Source organism: Camellia sinensis, chromosome 3 (genome assembly GCF_055761805.1).
Source record: "Camellia sinensis isolate YWXY chromosome 3, ASM5576180v1, whole genome shotgun sequence".
Classification (NCBI taxonomy): Eukaryota; Viridiplantae; Streptophyta; class Magnoliopsida; order Ericales; family Theaceae; genus Camellia; species Camellia sinensis.
Genome location: NC_138963.1, coordinates 119,097,365 through 119,117,817, shown reverse-complemented (window position 1 = coordinate 119,117,817; position 20,453 = coordinate 119,097,365). Strand labels below are relative to the sequence as shown.

At 33.8% G+C, this 20,453-nt stretch overlaps 1 protein-coding gene across 1 annotated transcript; it reads right to left on the bottom strand.

Annotated features, from left to right (window-relative positions):
- Window positions 1-7,849: 7,849 nt before the first annotated feature.
- Window positions 7,850-18,360, bottom strand: GS1 (Haloacid dehalogenase-like hydrolase (HAD) superfamily protein). The gene is made up of 6 exons (XM_028228466.2): window positions 18,137-18,360; window positions 16,243-16,467; window positions 14,549-14,609; window positions 14,117-14,264; window positions 13,872-13,951; window positions 7,850-8,248 (listed from the first exon to the last, which is right to left on the bottom strand). Exons 1-6 carry the CDS (start codon window positions 18,213-18,215, stop codon window positions 8,116-8,118), a joined length of 726 nt encoding a protein of 241 aa, XP_028084267.2. The 5' UTR covers window positions 18,216-18,360; the 3' UTR covers window positions 7,850-8,115.
- Between the last annotated feature and the right edge of the window lie 2,093 nt (window positions 18,361-20,453).

Sequence of the window (20,453 nt, the reverse complement as noted above, 5' to 3'; positions counted from 1 at the left end):
TCTCAAATGTTCTATTCTAATTTACCTACAATGTCATGATATATTTTATTTAAAATTTTGATTTATCACAAATTCAATTATATAAATCTAATTAATCATATCATTGTGGGTAAAATGTAACTCTCTAACATTCCACATTATTTTTTTTTATAAAACTTTTATTATTAGTTCATGTGAATACAATAATAAAATTTTACAACAAAACCATTTCAATGATATGAAAGTGTCTCATCAGTGAGTGAAACAATTGTAAATTTTAGAGTAAATTATAGTTTGACCCATGAAAATTTCATAGTTTTCTCACTTTGGTTTTTTTTTTTTATTTCTTACTTCGACAATCGATTTTGGTAGCTTAGAAATCATTTCTAATACACTAATACTGATTAATTGACTCCCTAAATATGGAATTACCACTTGAAAACCCTAGGTTTTTTCGGTTTTTATCATGTTTGTCGGTTGATCACCTTTTTATCCGAAACAAGAAATCTAGACCGAATTAGATTCTCTAACCGTAATTAAGTTTAATTCTACACTAAAATAAATGTTTCAATTCATAAATTAAACCCAAAGCCCTCACACTTTTATTAAATCACTTATTGACCCCAAACAAGTACTATTATATATATATACACTTGTACCTTTAAACCTATTTTATACACCATATTTTGAAAATTTCAAAAATTGTACCCAAGAAAAAAATAAAGTAATTCCCTCAAACCAGCCACCCTAGGGATTTGAATATGTACAACTTTTTCAAATCATATCCATGAATTCAAGGAAAAATGTTGGCTAGTACCCCCAAAACATGGAACCATGCCTCCACCCTATGTCCAATCCTAACCAAAGCCTATCTAGATCATGATTAAGTGTATAATTAAGGCCTCTAATCATTTACCATCCCATTAGATTCCAAGTAAATTCAAAATGTCCAATCCATTTCCAACCAATAGGCACTTTAGACCTTTTGCACCAATTTTATTATAAAAACTACCATTCCCTTAGCATTTTTCATACTTGAACACATACACAAACACTTCATTCAGCTAAGAGGAAAAGAGAGGAAGAGAGCTTTGGTGGTAGAGGAAAGTAAAAAAGAAAAGAAATTGTGCAAACTCTTCAACTAGGCAACAAATAAGCCACATCACCATCTCTCCTTCTATTTCCTTTTTCAAATACATATTCTTAGAGATGTAAAATCATATTTTTCACGTGTGTTGTAATGGTGTTCATGTGTTCAAAGTTGATAAATTGGGCTTTGATCCTTCTTCTATTCATATTTCATCTTAATAGATACAAAACTACCATTTCATTCCCATACATTATTTCCAAAGGCATACCACCATTCTAAAAATTTGAGTTATTGAAACATTATTCAGTATATTTTCACGATAAAAGAAGTGAAAATTTTCCCTTAGTTGGCCTCTTTTCTCACCAATCTTCTTATTTTGAGTATTGTGCATGAAAAACCTGTTTTACAACCAACTTTCGAAAATTATAGAAAAATGTAGAAAACCCTCCTAGAATTTAGTTTTTCATTTAAAAATCTTCTTTAAAGAGTTATCTTTCAAGGAAAATTGGTTTCATTGAAAAAGAGTAAGCGGTTTGTAAGAAAATCCAATTTTTGTAACGGTCGATGAATCTGGACAGTGCTGGAGTGTTTCTTAAATAACTAAAAATCTAAAAAAGTTATTCCACTCCCGAAAAATGTTATGAATACTAGATAAATTTCTCTACGAACCATAGGAAGGTCAGGTTCAGGAAAAATCTGAAATGGTCCTCTTGATTTTAATCTTTAAATGGTACTGAATCTAGAAATTTAGTTTTGCATTGGTATTATAAGCTCTTGTCTTCATGAATATGCTTATTAGTATATGATCATATCTTGGTATGATATTGCATGTGTTATGGTTATGTTCCTTATCTTCTTCATTTGATGATGATCATGCTTGTGTGGATATTACTATCTTGTTAAGTTGTTCTAACTTTAATTTAAGACATCTAACTCAATGGAAACCTTAATTGCGGTGGTTTTGGGTTTTCGATCACTTGAATAATGAAGAGATGATAATATGTTATGTATGGATTGATGGGATGTGCTCCCTAATTGAAGGTTAAGTCTTGGCAAGCAGTTATCGCATAAACCTTAGAATGGAATAGACGTATTCGGACTCTTTGCGATAATTTGATTTGGTGAGATAAGGTTGGGTCCAAATGGGACATTCAGGAGGATAAAACTTTTTTTGGAAGGATAAGGTTGGATTCGAGATGATAAAACCTTTTTCTTTTCGCCGTCCCTTTTGAGGTCCACCGATGGCACTGCGCAGTATGTAACCGTTGGAGGCATTCGTGGTAAGGTCTTCAAAGCAACAAAAATGGGAGTTCCGAATAGTCCGGTGTCCAATTCTTGCGGTTGGGAGGATGAAATCTCTTTGGGGGATTTCTAGATTACTAACATCTAACCTTCTCACCCTTGTTATTTACTTGAACATCATGTTTCTTTCCCTATTCTTATAATTGTGATGGTGTATTGGATTGGGAAAAATAGACGGGGTGTGTGTGCGTTTACTAGGCATTCAAAGCTCACAGCGTTTCATGCTAGGTATTGAGGACTATTAGACTGCAAGGCTGAAGTATTTGAAGACATATGGCTATCCTATGAGAGTTATGAACTAGTTTTGTAAACACATTTTGAGATTGTAAGTGATTAACCGCTTGTTGTATTTAAGACATGACTTTGTAATTATATATATATATATAGATATATCATTTGTAACATATCCTTATACTCCATCAACTCATGTAGGCCTTATGTTAATACCTTGTCAAGATCTGTAAAAAATCTAGCTTTGCTATCTAAAATGGTTAGACTTAAAAGGGACGCTACAATGACTCCTTCAACCTTCCTGGGATCTTGCTTGGTTATTTGCTAAAGGACTCGTTAGTGATGTTTCCTACTCTTGTAACCTTAGATAAACCCTGTATTTATTTGTTAATATATTATCTAATGTTCTCTATTTTTGGGGCGTCACATATTTAATAAAGAAAATACAATAAAATAAATAAAAAGAAATCTAAGAAATAGAGGCTCAGTGTTCCACTTCCACAACCTAAATATCACATATTTAATATAAGAAAATAAATGAGAAGATTGCAAAAATTCATCTTTGGATGAAATGGTGAATTTTCTGATTAACAAACTTTCTTCTTTACACTCTCACGGTTATGATGTATGTTTTGAAATTTTTAGCGAGATGTTTCAAGCTCTAACTTTAATGGAATTTTGGATGGTTGAAAAGGCTTCCTTGCTCTCAAAATAACTTAAAATCAATTCCTTTCTCTCAGGATTTTTGAAATAAAAATTCTCTTAGCCAAAATTTTCTCCCTCTTTTTGAAACAAAATGTTCTTTCTTAAAATTTTTCCTCCGCTTTTTCTTTTTTTCAAACAACAAAATGAGGTTGTATTTATAGACTTCCAAAACGCCCAAAACACATGGCTAGCCATGTGAGATGTCCAAAAACACATGGCTTGCCATGTAGTATCTCCAAAAACATATGGCTTGCCATGTGGTATGAGAGCCGATTTTTCAAAACTGCTAAATTTTTTGGAAAAGAAAAAATTCATAAAAAAATATTTTTGAATTGGTCTAAAATAATTTGGCCAAAACGAGGTGTAAGGTTGGAATTAAAACTTAAATTCGTAAAATAGCACTGTAGACACCCTATTTTGACAAGCCTTAAGACTTGGGTGCTTTCTTTTGATCACCTGATGAAGAAAAGTTGAAATATGCTATTTTATGAATTTCTCAACAAAAAAGGCAGATTTAAGCTTTAATTCCAACGTTACACCCGTTTTGGTCAAATTATTTTCGACCTATTCAAAAGAGTTTTTTGCATTTTTCTTGTCCAGAAAATTTAGCAGTTTTGGGAAAATTGGCTCTTCAAAAAAAGAAATTGGTCTTGGTCCTTCAAGGCATAGCATTTATTCGTCAAGTGGTCGTGGTCTTGGTGGTAGTCACACCTCTGATCTCTTCTTCGCATGTCACAGGGCCCAGACATTTTGATCAGCCACTTGAAATAGGTACGGTGTTTGATTTGTGAGAGGATTTGATTGATTGGCTCGATAAATTCCATATATTCTTTGTCAGACCATCCCAAAGTCCTAGTATCCACTTGGTATTGTTCATTGCGTTGGCGTGATCCTCAGCGGTTATCCCTTCTTGACTTGCTACTCGACTATGGGCTTCACTGCGGCGATGTTGTCTCCCTAGTCGAGGGTACTACTGTTAGTAGCTGGGCCACAACTGGTGCCACCAACTCCAAGACTAGAAGCCATGCATTTGTTTGGAGGGCATCATCCTCCACCTTACAGTACTCTTCTACCTTCATCATCAAAACCCAAACTAACTTTGGCTATTTTCAAGTCAAAGAACTCAAAAATGGGTTATGGTGGAGTCCTATTTTGAAGGCAGTAATGGTCATGGAGTCGTTGCAATCATCATCAACAAGATTGAAACACTCCTAGTACCATGCCAAGTACGCCCTTAGGTTCTCATTGGTACCAATCTCCATTGCCCACAGGGAATCTTCCTATTTGGGTTGCATCTCATTAGTGATGAACCTAGCTCGGAAGGATTTTTGGAGCTGATGAAAACTCTTAATAGAAACTGGTTTAAGTTTATAATACCACTTAACAGCCAAGGGGCCTAAACTACTTGGGAAGATGCGGCACATGAGTGCTTCATCATCAGCATGTAACGTCTTCGCTTACTTATAACGACGTACATGATTAGTGGGGTCCGATTTGCCATCGTACAGGGTAAATGATGGTGCCTTGAACTTCTTAGGAAAGGCAGCCTTAGCTATCCGCCGAACGAATAGATTGTGCCAATCCTCCGAACCAGAATCATCATCCTTTTGTTTTCGCGTCCTTTGTCGTGCCCGCAAAGAGTTGTGTTCATCAGACGAACTCAAGTCACTAATAACTGTTACGCTTCCTGGGTCCACTTTGTGATGAACCCATGGAGCTACTACCTTTCCCATGTCTTTGGGAATGGTGCTGGCTGGCTCTTCTAACGGGAGATTGGCCACGTTCGTAGCGTGAAGCCTTCTGAGACTTTGTCAATTCTTGGTGCAGACGCTCATTTCCTACTGTCATGACCTCAAAACATTGTTCATTGCGTTTAACCTAGTCCAGCAGAGTTTGCATGGGATCTACAGCTGATGTTGGTGGTACAAATGGAGTTAGCAGGTCAAAATTCAAGGCCCATCATAGGAGTTCTGCCCGGGTTAGTGGACTCTCCTGCTGCGATGATATCAATTTCATTAGTAGGAGAATCAATCACAGGGTTTGCCGTGGATGAATTTGAATATTCCCACAGACGACGCCAATTGTGAGGAGTGATTTTACATTATTCTTTCATCCCAAACCAAATTATTACTAACAAAGACCCATTGACGTGTGACTATTTTACAATAAGTGATCGCCTATGGCGGAGTGGCAAGACCTAACAGCTGAACCCACTTACAGGTTTACTCGGATCCATACATGAGACTACGTGATGCCCTGGGAGGATTGAATAACACTTGTCCAAGTTACTTACCATCCCTTCTGTGAATGATCAGAAGTCGCAAATTCTAGTCTATTTATACCGCCTAGAGCTTAAAATGACTCGTAATAATAATAAGGATAAATCACATTAACAATTCATGTAGTTTGAAATTTATATCATTTTAATTTTTAACTTTTCAATTGTGATATATTTAATTCTGAATTTTAAATTTTGTTTCAAATAAGGACAATCAAATATGTTTCAAGAACAAAGCCATCATATAACTTATTTTGTGTTGTTAACTAGTATGTTATTTGAAATATAATGACATTTTTTAATGAATAATGTTGAAATTTTTTTAGTTATAAAGTTATGTTTGATTTGATTTTTAGAATCTATTTTCGAAAAAAATTTCTAAGAAACTAAAAATTAAATTGGTAAAAAAAATTAAAAACACATCATTTTTATATAATTTTATCTTTTGAATATGTATAAATAATTTGTTTTGATATTTATTTTCGTTAAATTAGTTTCTATTTTTTCAAAAGTCAAACATCGCGATAACTTTGATATCATTATTAAACCAATCCATTAAATCAGAAACATCCGAAACTAAAAACATTTCATATATTAAACATATCGATTACACATTAAAAGTCTAATAATCATTCATTACATGATAACCATCAAAAAAATATTTATTAACAAATACAACCATCTATTATATGATAACCATCCAAAAATATTAACAAAAACAATACCACGTTACATTATCATCATCCAAACACATACTAAAAATTAATTTGATAAAAAAATAAATAAATATGTAAAAAATTTATCATTTTTATATAATTTTATCTTTGGTGGATAGAAATGATTTTTAAAAATTCAAAATAATTTTTTGACATTTATTTTTGTCAAATTAGTTTATATTTTATCAAATTGACGACTTTGCCCTTGAAATTAAGCAATTGTCCTTATTTGAAACGAGATTCAAAATTTAAGATCAAATGTATAATAATTAAACGATCAGAGATCAAAGTGACACAAGTCTCAAACTACAGGAATATAATAATAATGACCACTGAAAAAAAAAAAAATAATAAAAATCTCTAAGTAAGTGTATATATTTCACAAATAGTTTATGCAATATATCCAGGCCAGCAAAGATTCAAAAACAAGAACTTGTCTGTATGAATCATGATGGCAATTTTCTCCATGTGAGTTTGAGGCCTAGGTCTAGACGATGCAAGGCCCACAAATGGAAGATCCATTCCCGTTACTGCTTCATTAAAAATAGATCATAATATTTCCTCTCAAATTATACAAATTCCTTACTTGCATGTAGATATCAAAACCAATCATTCGCTTATGTCATTGAAAAAGACGACCCAGTGCCCAAGATCCCACTAAAACAGTCTGGGAAAGGCAGCATATACGCAACATTAGCCCCATTCTCATCCCTTCATCACATGAAAATATTCTCAATTTTCAAGCAAAAATTCAACTTCCATTTATTTATTTTTTTCCTTAATGTTGTGTTTGATTGAGGGATTTAAGAAGGGATTTGAAAAGAAAAAGAAAAAAAAGTATAAAACTAAATGAAATGTAAGTATATTTTCTTCATATTCAATTTTCGAGCAAAAACTCGACTTCCATTTATTTTTTATTTTCCCTAATGCTATGTTTGGTGGAGAGATTTAAAAAGAGATTTGGAAAGAGAAAAAGTATGTGAGTATATTTTATTCATATTTCACCTAATTTTTTCCTTTCCTTTTCCCTTTCTAAATCTCTCGTCAAATCCTCCGACCAAACCCAGCGTAGCAGAAATCCAAATTACTCTATATGCCGTGCAAAAAGCTCCATTCCAAAAAGTCAAAAGCACTGCTTTTCCGTGCAGTAGCTATTCCAAAAGCGCCGATATACTAAGATTAACCTATCATCATCAAGAGCAAAAATAGCCAACCTTTCCAAACAAAAGCTGAATAGTTTTCTTTAAAGAAACATTAAGGGTATGTTTGGTTTGTGTTTGAGAGATGTGTTTTAGAGATAAAAAGTACGAAAAATTGTTTGGTTTGATTTTTTTCAAAAGATGTTTTAGAAAATTATTTTGAGAGAGAGTTTTGGAAAAAGTGATTGATTTGATGTGTGTGAGAGAGAGATTTGTTTGGAAAACTTGTTTGGTTTACAAGTTTTGAGAAATTTTTTTGGAAAAATTTGTTTGGTTTGATTATTTTTAAAAACTTATTTGTAGAGAAAATTTCCCAAAAAATTTTCACAAATACAAACCAAACGAACCCTAAGACAACTAAACCACAGTAGAATAAATTAAAAAGGGGCAATTCATGCTGAAGAGTTTTCTTTAAAGAAACATTAAGACAACTAAACCACAGTAGAATAAATTAAAAAGGGTCAATTCATGAAACTATTATAATGAACCTAACCCACACTTCAATAATGCAAGGATGTTGTACACTAGTAAAAATCAATTCCATGTTCAGTTTAAGCCTACTCCGCAATCAATAGTGGCAACTAGTTGACATACCATATTTATGGATATGCCAGTCTAACTTGCTACCTTCTCAAATGGAAGCAAACCCCAATCACTAGGGTTGAAATCCAACAAGGAGCTCAAAACCTGGTCTGCAGCTCCATGGAAAGAGCTATCAAGCCTTGGATCTGGAACCATAACAGCTATCCTGCATGGCATATGTAATGAAATAATTAGCACCCAATATCTAGCAGAATAAATCCAGTCAATCAGGAGGCGTGGTTTTAATTATCAACACGTATGGCAGTTACCGAAACATAGTATTATTCCAACACTGTTTATAGAAAATACTAATACTGTAGCGAATTACATTTTGGAACTCGCGTTCCGAAATATGGTACACTTCTGTTCCAAAATGGAAAATTAGCAATCTAAAGTGATCCCAAGAGTTTTTTCCAATATATTTCTTAAAGGTTTCCTTGGATTTAAAATATATATTTATAAAGAACTAAATCTAAGATGAATGAAATTTTCATAGGATAAAATGTAAAAATGAATCATAATGCTCATAGAAATGTGTTGTTACATGATTAATTGGGGGTGAAAATGGCACATTTTATTGGATGTCTAATTGTTAACAAAAAATTACTCTAGCAGTATCTTAAATTCTTAACAGTCTAATCGATACAAGTCTGCTCCTATCATACCCCATTTCAGAGTACGTTGGGTGCCACATTTCCATTCTTGCTTCACACACCGGAACAATCCACTCTCCATTAACATAGTTCTCAACAAAAATTAAGAACCTACTACATGCAAACATCAAAACCCGATAGGGAAAGCTCTCCCTCACGTGAATGAAGACTATGTTGGCAATCAGCTGTAGAAAACTCAAATTTTGTTAACTCACGCAAGCAGATCAAGTGAAAATTTCCAGAAAAGTTAAGCCTAGTCAACAAATAATTACAACTCCCCAGTATAAGTATCTCCAGTGTAAAGAAATCAGTTTTATCATTGTTGGGGACGACTATATGAGTGCAACCCTCCAAAAAAATTTGTAACAGAGTAATGGCAGCCCTAAAAGTTTTAGAAAGTCCACTTTGTATAATTGCTGCGTTTCAATATGTAATGCCACATGTAATTCCCCCCCTAAAAATATTAATTTGGCTTCATGCTAAAATTCCTTCAGTAAGTACATGCTGAAAAACAAAACAAAAACTTGTAATAAACAAACAATTTAGTCTTCTTGATTGGTGTGGGAAAAAAAAAATCTGCTAAAACAATGAAATTCTGCTAGAGAAAAGAGATTGATTTCTTATGTGGGTTCCTATAGTTTTTTTTAATTGGATCACTGTGAAGCTTTATGGGTCGAAGAAAATTGAGTAATATTCAAATAATTATAGACTTAGAAGTGGATAACATGACTTACCCAAAAAAAAGGTAGATAACATGTCTAAATTGACACTAGTCACTCATAGTTTTTTATTGGGGTAATTAGCCTATATTAATTAATGTTTTGATATTTAAATCCGGCCCAACCCACATGATCTGTGTACTTCTCCTTTATTGCAATTTGAAAATATTGCCTTTCAGCTTAAGTCACCCAAGCATGTTTCAGTTTTTTCCACCACCATAGCACACAAACATAGTCACTCAGTGTCCTCTAATCTTTGAAAGATACAACAGCTAGTAAAACCTTTAAGGCCATCAAAAGTATACTTTTTCCTCGATATAGAAAAGACGTAACATAATCAATAATAGATCATTTACAGAATAAAATTTGATAGACAATAGATACCTAAGAGTGATCATTTTCAATATCTTAAATCAGCTATTCATAAATATGAAGAGATTGAAGAGAGTGCGGCACACATAATTAAAGTGGAATGGTTGAAATGGAATGTAAGAGGAGTATTGTGTGATCGTAGGATTCCTATTAATTGAAGGGCAAATCCTATAGGACTGTTATAAGATATGCTTGGTGAATTTTAATAGGGCATTGTTAGGGAAGTGGTTTTGGCAGTTTGATTGGGAGCGGGATCGTCTTTGGCAAAGGGTGATTGCTACCAAATATGGTGTGGATGGTGGAGATTGGAGGACGAGCAATGTGATTGGCTCTCATGGTCAGGGTTTGAGGAAGGGGATATGGTTGGGGAGGGGGGAGTTTTGGGACAGGGTGAACTTTTGGGTAGGGAGAGGTGAGAAGGTTCAACTTTGGAAGGATAGGTGATGTGGGGAGGTTGTGTTGGAGGAGCGTTTCCCTTTGATTTTTGGTATTGCTTTGGACCGAGAGGTCACTGTTGCTACTTGTTTGGGGGATGGGGATGTGGTGGTTTGGGACATTAAGTTGCGGCGTCAAGTTCAGGATTGGGAGGTTGACCAGTTGGGGGAGCTATTTAGCTTACTGTATGGATTGGATGTTATGGGTCGGGGGGAGGATGTGGTGGCTTGGAATGTCTAGGGCACTAAAGGACAATTCTCTGTTTTGTCCTTTTATCGGAGTTTGGTGAGGAAGGTGGGAGGGGTTTTTACTTGGAGGAGCATTTGGGTGTCGGGTGTTCTATCCAAAGTGATTTTCTTCTTATGGATGGCTGCCTTGGGACAGAATCTTACTATTGATAATCTAGTTTATCAGGGGCATGTTTTAGTCAACCAGTGTTGCATGTGTTGTGTTACTGCTGAGTCAGTGGATCATTTGTTTCTTCATTGTTTAGTTGCGGCACGGCTTTAGAGTCTTATGTGTTCTCTGTTTAGGATTGTTTGAGTGCAACCTAGGGGGGTGTTGGAGATGTTGTGGATTTGGCAGGCAGGGCGTAGACGGAGGCCGGTCTAGTTGTTGGTGCCATTTTGCTTAATGTGGCTGGTTTGGTTGGAGAGGAATCACCGTACATTCCAAGAGATTTCTCATGATGTGTCATGGTTGGAGAATCATTTGTTAGTTACTTTGTGTGGTTGGTTGGAGAAAAAGGTGGACCCAGATTTATTTGCTTTTTTAGACTTTTTGGATGATGTTATTGGTTAGGGGTTTGAGTTTTTTTTGATCTTTTGCATTCTTGTATTCTTTGCATCGTCTTGATGTTCTTTCAATAAAGTATTCTTATTTATCAAAAAAAGATATGCTTTAATGTATGGTACTGTATGTTGTGTGGTTAAGAAAAAGCATGTTCAAATAATGAGTGTAAGTGAAATAAGAATGCTGAAATGGATGAGTAATGATATAACAGCAAATAAACTAAGAAATGAATCCATAAAGAAGAAATTAGAAATGACAGCAACTGAAGATAAAATGAGAGAGAGTCGTTTAAGTTGGTATGGACATGTGAAACATAGACTAGTAAATGCCCATGTAAAGATGAGTGATTCGATCCACATGGAGGGTGGTAAAAGTAATAGAGGAAGGCCAAGGAGAACACAGGATGAGGTGATAAGTATATAATTTACTTAAATTAACTTTGAATAGAATCAAGCGGAGAAAATGGATCCATGTAGCCAACCTCAATTAACTGGAATAAAGGCTTGATGGAGTTGAGTTACAATGTGTCACCCCAAAACTCCCTAATAGCATACTCTATGTAAATGCAATATGATGAGTGTTTCATCAAATAGGAGAGCATAATAATGTCAGATTTCAAGTTAAGAACATAAAATAAATAGTATAAAGATGTGATACGGTGAATAAATCACTTAAAGATATTAATCCCAGATTATGTTAATAGGCCATTGATCAATAAAGCTCCTAGGATGCATTGTACAACCTGTAAAATAATGTGAGAATTTAGATCAAAGACAGAATTTACATATTATTACTTCCACGTGCTTGAGATAAATTTAGAGGAATTTAGAAATTAGCCAGGTAGTTAAGACCACGTTTAGATTTTATAGAACTACTATAAGGCCAGTGATGCTTTACGGGACAGAGCATTTGGCAACTAAGAACCATGTGCATGACATGAGTGTAGCTGAGATGAGAATGTTTAGATGGATATGTAGTAACACTAGAAAATATAGAATTAGAAATAAATATATTCGTGAAATGATTGGAGTAGCACCTATTTTAAAGATAAGTTGAGACGGAATAGGTTAAGATGGTATGTTGATATACAATGAAGACCTATAGATGCAATGGTAAAGAAGAGTGATAGGATCACATAAATGGAGATGCTACAAGAAGGGGAAGACCTAAGTTCAAATGAGATGTGGTAGTTAAAAAAAAGTAAATTTTATTTAATTTAACTGAACATATAGCCCTTGATAGAGCTAAATGGCGAAAAAGTACTCATGTAGCCGACCCCACTTAATTGGGATGCAAGGCTTAGTTTGGTATGGTTTGGTTAAGACCACACTTGTTTGACCATAAACAATGTAAAAGAAAAATCGCATTAACCTTCAATATGTAGGAACATGTTTATTTAGCTTAATTAGGTGATTTATACACACACATGAACACATCCTCGGTCATTTAATGAGTGGATTAACACTAAGCATGACACCTCACCTAGAGGTTTTAGGTGGCTACTTAAGTATGGCACACTTCACCCCTCAATGTGCATATGGTATGGGAATGAGCTCATTTTACACATTAACTCTAAGTTGTAAGAGAGAAGTGGAGTGGGAGCTTCAAGAAGGAAAGGCTTGCATTGGATGGAATTCTTGCCAATCTCTTGCTTTGAGTTTAGTATTCGAGCTTGTCTCTCTCTTAATTTATCACTCATCTCATCTTCATCTTCTTAAACTTAGCGGCCACCATGGATTCGAGTAGGGACACTCACTTGTAATGGGCCTAAAATTTGAGCCTTCAGAGCTTATATGTGTAGACAATTCATCTGCAATATGACCTTAGGAATCCAGGCCATAGGTGGTGAGTTTTGAATTATGAGCCACAACTGGAAAAATTAAACTTAATTATAGAATTCTGAAAATCCAGAAATCATGACAGCTAGACATTGAGACTGCAAGTCCAGTCCGATGTTCAGGTAACACCACTCTCTATAACTAAACATCCGACATCCAGTGGACAAAGCGGATGTCTAGTAGTGCCAGCACACACCAGAACTGGTCTGTTTCACCTTCTATTGTCTAGGTCTAATTCCTTGTCCCCATGAACAGGGGAGACTTTAAGACATGACTACACCCCGATGTCATTCCAAAACACAATGTGCCAAATCGTTAATTAAATGGCTTTTCGTGAAATGTAATGATTATGTTTATAATGGCTTAACTTTAATGCTTAACTGCTTTTTTGATTATCCTCTTTTCATGAAATACTTGGCGCTTTATATCATTTTTATCAGAATCAACAACCCACATAGCCAGCAGCAATGATATGTTGAGAGAAAATTCCTAATAAAGACTACGCAACAGTCATAGTTGGATACAAAATAGGGCTAAAAAGAGTTGGGAAGGCATGAACTATGTCAAAAACTATCTTTGACCTAGTTCCCATCAAAATAAAAATTAACAAAAATAAAATAAGAAATGAAAGGTGGTGCAGGCAACCAGAGGAAGGTGCTGCTTTATTCATGTTACATGTGGGCAACAGTGCAATGCAAGTAAAAAATGCAATGAATTCATAAGCAAGAATGTATCCAAGCTATAATCAGGAAAATAGAAAGTAATTTAAAAACAAAGGAAATTTGTAAGTGAACATTGCAGACTGTAGTGGTTACAATAACAAGTATTCAACTGATTTTTCCTTTGTCAACGAGTTCTTCTGATTTTACATAACTATAAACACATGAATCAGTACATGAAGCTTTGAAATTAAGAGTATAGCCAATAATTATAAATAATTTACAAATACGAAAAATAATTATTTAAATAAAATCACTTACATCCCAGCGCTCTTAGCTGCACAAACTCCTGATGGTGCATCTTCAAAAACAATAATATTTTGAGGGTCTATCGGGCCACCCTGTTGGCCAAAAAATTTCATTATCCAGTTACATCCATTTATAAAAGTCTTGTAGGGAAAGAAGCTATGAACAAGCTATGAACAGAACTAAAAAAGATAATATGACAGATTCCAGAAGAATCGTCAACTTAACAAATTAGAAAAGGACTCATCATGCAATAATACCTCAAATCTTTTGGCTGCTGCCAAGAATATATCAGGTGATGGCTTGCCTTGTTTTACTTCTGGATCATCACCAAGAACGACATGATGCATCAGCGAAAAAAGTTCACCATGTCTTTGTGTTTTCAATTCAAAGTGCCGTCTATGAGAACTGGAAGATAAATCATCTTCAGATTAGTAATGGATGTGACATTCTTTGCATTTCATACTTGAACTGGATTTATAATTATGTCCTTCAAATCTCAATACTTGAAAAAACAAAAGGAAAATCATATTTACACTCCCCTTTTAGCCTATCACTTTCTTCTTCTTCTTCTTTCCAATTTTGTTTTTGTTTTGTTTTTTTTGTTTTTTTTTTTTTTTTTTGTCATCATGCCTCTCACAAAGGGAGTGTCAATTTCCGAAACAAAATGAGAAATCAAAAGAATAGATTACCCTGTCGCCAAACAAATTGGGATTCCATTCGCATGGAGGTGTCTAATCAAACGGCTTGCCCCTAGAAGCAAAACAATAATACTTGTGATAATAGTAACAATAACAACAATAACAATAACTTAAACAAGAAAAAATGTACATTCAATGATTAGCCTGAGAATTCTAAAAAATGAATAGCTTAAGATATTACCTCTTAATAATCCTGATTCAATCAATAAGCTTTCAATCTACTCACATACTATACATGTATTTTAATGAATAATTTCTTTATATTTTCAATCAAATTTTTTTTGACTAGATATTTTCATAAACAACTAATCTTTCTTATCAAACATCAGTCTTTTTCATTTATGGGAAGCCTCTTCAAACTCTTCCAAATAATAATATCCCCAAAATCGGATTCATGCATTTGTCAAATAATAATATTCCACACACTGGCGAATGACTACGGCTTATGATAGACACTTGAGAACCATGTCTGTCCATGTGGGTAGCTGGTGTCTAGTGAGCACCATAAATATCATGGTTGCTGAGAAACAAAACGTAAACAGAACCATGAAGGGATAAATATTGAACCAATGTTTTTTTCTCTTATAAAGAGGACGCTTTAATGTTAGGATAAGCCAAGTGATATTGCAAGGATTCCTTCAATTAAAATTTAAATAAATGGATTGCAACATAAGTTTATTTAACTATACATTTCTTTTGTTAATTAAATTAGTTCAACTACACATATATTTTAAAATATCTATATTTATATTTACAAACAATTTATACTTAATTCTCACATTCATAAATATGTACACACTCACATGTAAATATTTATATTATAGTTGTCAAATCGTGAATCGAGGTTGCCTTTCTTTTGAATCATGAATCGTAAAGGTTCAGTCATAATTTGTAATTTACATGGAAAATATATCTATGCATTTAGATATTAAAAATATTCCTTATCTTTTTGTTTAAAATAGATTACTTACACACACAAAAAAAAAAAATTAAAAAGAAGGTGAATCATGGGGCAACAAGTACCTCACTAGAATTTGTTGAATGCGAAAGAAATCAAAGTTTTCAAGTCAAGTGACTATCCCACATCGGTTGAGTAAAGTTCCTTATTTTTTTCCATGCTATATAAGACCACAAGCAGTTGCCTTCATTTTTAGATATGCATTAGCTATCCCACATTGCTTGCAAAGCTTTCTTTCTTCCATCAATTACTCTATAAAATTTAACCATGTGCTATTTAATAGTGTAATGGATGGGCTTTTGAATGACCATCTCCTTAAGCAGCCTAAACCATTAAATTTTTGTTTCAAAAAAGAAATAATAATAAAGGTCGATATTTTTCTGAACCTGTTCAGTTCACTAATGAATCAGAAATTTAACAGGTTCAAGCTGGTATGTGTTGCGAATGGGTTGGTTTGACCACATCTATCAGTAAACCAGGGTGTATCCAAACTAGAGGCCAAAATCGGGTACTAACTAGCCAGTTTTTTGAACCACTGCCACCCTCTCTGCTAAGGCTGCCCTTGGCTCTCTCCTCTACCACCTCTAGTGGTCCCCAATCATCTTAAGGACTACCATCTTCCTAGACGGCATTCCTCAGTCCGCAGCCAGCTCACCATCATCTATCCACAAATCTATTATAAAAAATAATAATAAATAAAGGATTTATTGCTTCAAATAAATAATACCTGGCATTAGCTCACTTGTTGGAAACAAGCTCCGCAGCATATCCTCTCTTTCTGTAAGAAAATCCTCAGCTGTAAGGGAATCGCTGATTCCAGTCTCTTCAACAAAGACATGAGCAGCTTCTATTGCTTTCTTCCCCATCATTTTTGCCTTGAGAGACCAATCAAAAGTTTTATTGTATCTTGCAAGTATTATCTCCTGGACTTCAGTATAGAATTTCTCTGTGTCTGCAGAAATTAAAGTCAGCATCAGATTTTAATTTTCTTGAACTTTTGATTAATGTATTAGCCTGCAACCTAGCAATTAAGCAACTGGAATCTTCAATGAAAAAGCAAAGACTAAAAAACAAACAAAGATAAAATTAACAAAGATGAAGAGGGCAGAATATTCAAAAGGCCATAGTGATATAGAGTTATTGGAAATGATGCATATATCACCGACACGGAAATGCTCTAGGATAATATAACCAAACCAAATCAAACTATGCCTTGTGTCCCAATCAAGTGAGGTCGATCACATAAATCCTTTTTGCCATTCAATTCTATCAAGGGCTATATGCTGATTTAAATTAAATAAATTCATATCTTTTTTCACTAATGCATCCTATGTCAACTTAGGTCTTCCCCTTCCTCTAGCATCTCTGCTTATGATGATCCTATCACTCTTCCTTACTGTTGTATTTAAAAGTCTTCATTGTACATGACCAAACCATCTTCGCCTATTCTCTCTTAATTTATCTTCAATAGGTGCTCCTCCTACCATCATAAATATATTCATTTCTAATTTTGTCTATTCTAATCCTATCATACATCCATCTAAACATTCTCATCTCTGCTACACTCATCGTGTGGACATGTTGTTTCTTAGTTGCACAACACTCTCTCCCTTAGAGCATTGTTGGCCTTATAGTTCTATAACATTTTCCTTTCAAATTTATTAGTATTTGTTGATCACACAATATGCCAGACGCACTCCTGCACTTGAGCCAATATGCTTTGGTCATGTTTGTTTGGGTGGACATGAGCTTGGGATTGGACTAAAAGTCCAATAAAATTATTAATCCGATATTTGGTTAAACAATTGAAGTACGGACTAATTATTTTAAACTTGACTATTAGTTAAGATAGAATACATAATCCAACGAATTTGTAATCCTAGGACTATTAATCATGGGAATGCTAATCCAGTCTGCCCAAACAAACATGCCCTTAGTGTCTAAATATTTTATACAGCTAGTCCCAAGCACGGGTAAAGGATGAGGATTGTGCAAATCCCACGTGAACATGAATCCTAATACAAATATGCTCTAGGATAATACAGACATGTATAATGTGTGTGTGTGTGTGTGTGTGTGTGTGTGTGTGTGAGAGAGAGAGAGAGAGAGAGAGAGAGAGAGAAGAAGTCTAAAATCAATTAACATGGTTTAGGGTTGGGGTTAAGAAAACTAAAGTTAGTTAGGTTTATGCAGAGGACAAAGAGATTCTAGGTGTGTATATTCGCAACAGGGTTCTAATTCTGATATTATTTTTATTTATAAAAAGAATTTAAACCAATTCTGTATTCTATGACTGCATTGGTAGTAAGCTGAACTTGTGGGATTTCACAAGTGGACCAAAGTTTTAAGGGAAGAATGGAGACTGCTTAAAATAGAAGAAAAATAACCTTTCCGGTCAGCCAAAGGATTCAAAGGCATCTGCCCCCAACCTCCCAAAATACACATATATCGAGGCTATTGACCACCCATTGAGCGATCATTAGTATATTCCATAAGGATATATGTTTTTGCTAATCCGCATGTTCATCATTTGAAACTACCGACAATACACGCACACAACAAAGTTTTGAGCATTAGAATTTCTAAAGCAAAAAAATAAAAATTGGGTAATGGAATAATACCAAGTAAAAGGCCGTCCATGTCGAAGATGACGTGAGTAATGGACCCTTTCCTTGAATCATTAGTGGTTGGATTCGCCATTGTTGTTGTGGAGATGAGATGAGATGAGATGGCTTGTTGCCCAACTATGAATTCGGAGCCGTATCTAAAAAAATAGTCCGTCGCTTGTAAACTTTTGAGTGGATTCGCGTCAGAAAATACAAGATATGAACGAATACAATACGCATATTAAATAATTTCCAATAATTGTGGAAATTGCTTGATAGTGGCGGAGAAAAAACAAAAAAAAAAAATTTACTAATAGATAAATTTAGGATAAATTATAAATTCATCTTTTAAGATTTATTTTAATTATGAATTGTCTTTTATAGTTTGAAAAATTATAAATATTTTTTTATCATAATTTTTTATTTAAAAGAATTAATAAAAAAAGTAAATTTTTAACTATTCACTTATACAATAATAAAATTATCTGAATTATTAATTAAAATAAAATTTTAACATTATTAAAAACTGTTAATTAACTTGATGATTTATTAATAAAATGATCTATTTGTTATCAAATTAGAAACTTTAGGGGGCGTAATGTAATTTTTAAAACCACAGAGAGTAATTTGTAATTTAAATAAATCTCAGAGGTGTGTTTGTAATTTACCCATAAATTTATTATTGAAGAGATCTTATAAAAATTAATCATGTTTTTCATTAAATATTATTAAAAAATATTATTAATTGGTAATTTTCGACAATTCAAAAATTTTATCATAAAAAATGCCATTAATTATAAATTTTTGTGATAATTTAAAAAAATCGTCAAAAAAATTGGCACTAATTTTTAATTTTTAACAATACTTTGAAAATTTATCACTGAAAAATGTCACTAATTGTAATTTTTAAGGATAATTTATAAAATTTATGACAAAAAAAGTTACTAATTATCAATTTTTAGTGACAAATAAAAAATTATCACAAAAAATTATTTTTAGCGACAATTTTATTAGGACTTATTTTCAATAGAACTTAATGGAAACTAAATCTAACTATAACGATTCTGATTAAAACTCGACCCATTTGGTATTCTGGACTCGGGTTTTATGGTTTCGTATTGTTGTTCATGTCTTACTTCCCTTATACTTCCTTGAGTATGGCTATTGGGCTGTATTGATTGCGTTTGGAATAGGTTGGTAGCTTGGTTTTCAAACTTTTGTTGTCCAGAATTTTACTTCTTCGCTTGAGCGTCACTTCTTGAGCTCAAGCGGGATTTGTGAATTCTCAGTACTTTTATAGGTCTACAAAACTATTGAATAAGTGTATTCTACGCCCGAGCGATGCTTTCTGCACATGAGCGGTCTCAGCTCGAGTAGCCTTTCTTGAGCTCGAGTGTTGGTCTGTTGTCTGCAAAACTACTAGGAGTGTGTGATCTACGCTTAAGCGTCACTTCTTGCGCTCGAGCGAAACAACTTATTGTGTCTGCACGCTCGAGTGTCACTTCTTACACTAAAGCGGATCAGTTCGTAAAAGTCACTTTTTACATTACTTTTTCATCTCTTTCTCTCTCTCAACATTTCAAAACCCTAAAGTTGAGACCTTCTCTCTCTAGAACTTACTCTCTCTCTACAAATACACCAAGATCTACCCATTTCCCCACCCTACTTAGAGCTTTGTTTTCATCCAAATAAAGTTGGATTTCAACTTCCTTGAGGTTTCTCCACTCTCTCATCGGTCTCCTAGCTTCGAAGTAGGAATGTTCTACACTCTTTTATGATTTTTAACTTAACTATTTGTTTTTCATAAACAATCTTGTGGTTTTAGAGGATTTTGAACAAACCTAGGGTTTTGGTTTGACATCAAAAGAGGAGTTTTCAAATGATTGTACAGAAATGGTTGTGGGAGTGGATATGCAGTTAAGTTGTGAACAAATTGCTGATTTTGACCATTGGGTTGGATTTTGGAAGAAAATGGGTTTTGCCCTAAATGTTCCACATTCTTATTTGTATAAATAAATGGAATTGAGGTTGGAAATGTGAAATTGGATGGATATTGGTATGGATGGTGGAGTTAGATATGTATTATCACTCGCATCTTAAACTTTGGAAAGTTTATCTGTATTGGAGATTTTATATCTATTTAGAAATATATGTTTTGGACTTTTGGTGGAGGATAGTTATGATTGTTGTAAAAATTGCATGAGAATTAAGTAGATTGAAACTAATTTATCATTCATGTGCATTGAATATTTGTTTCTCCTTTAATACACTGTAAATGTATATGATTTTGAAAAAAAATGGTGAATGTTGAAAAGAGGTATGTATCACTAAA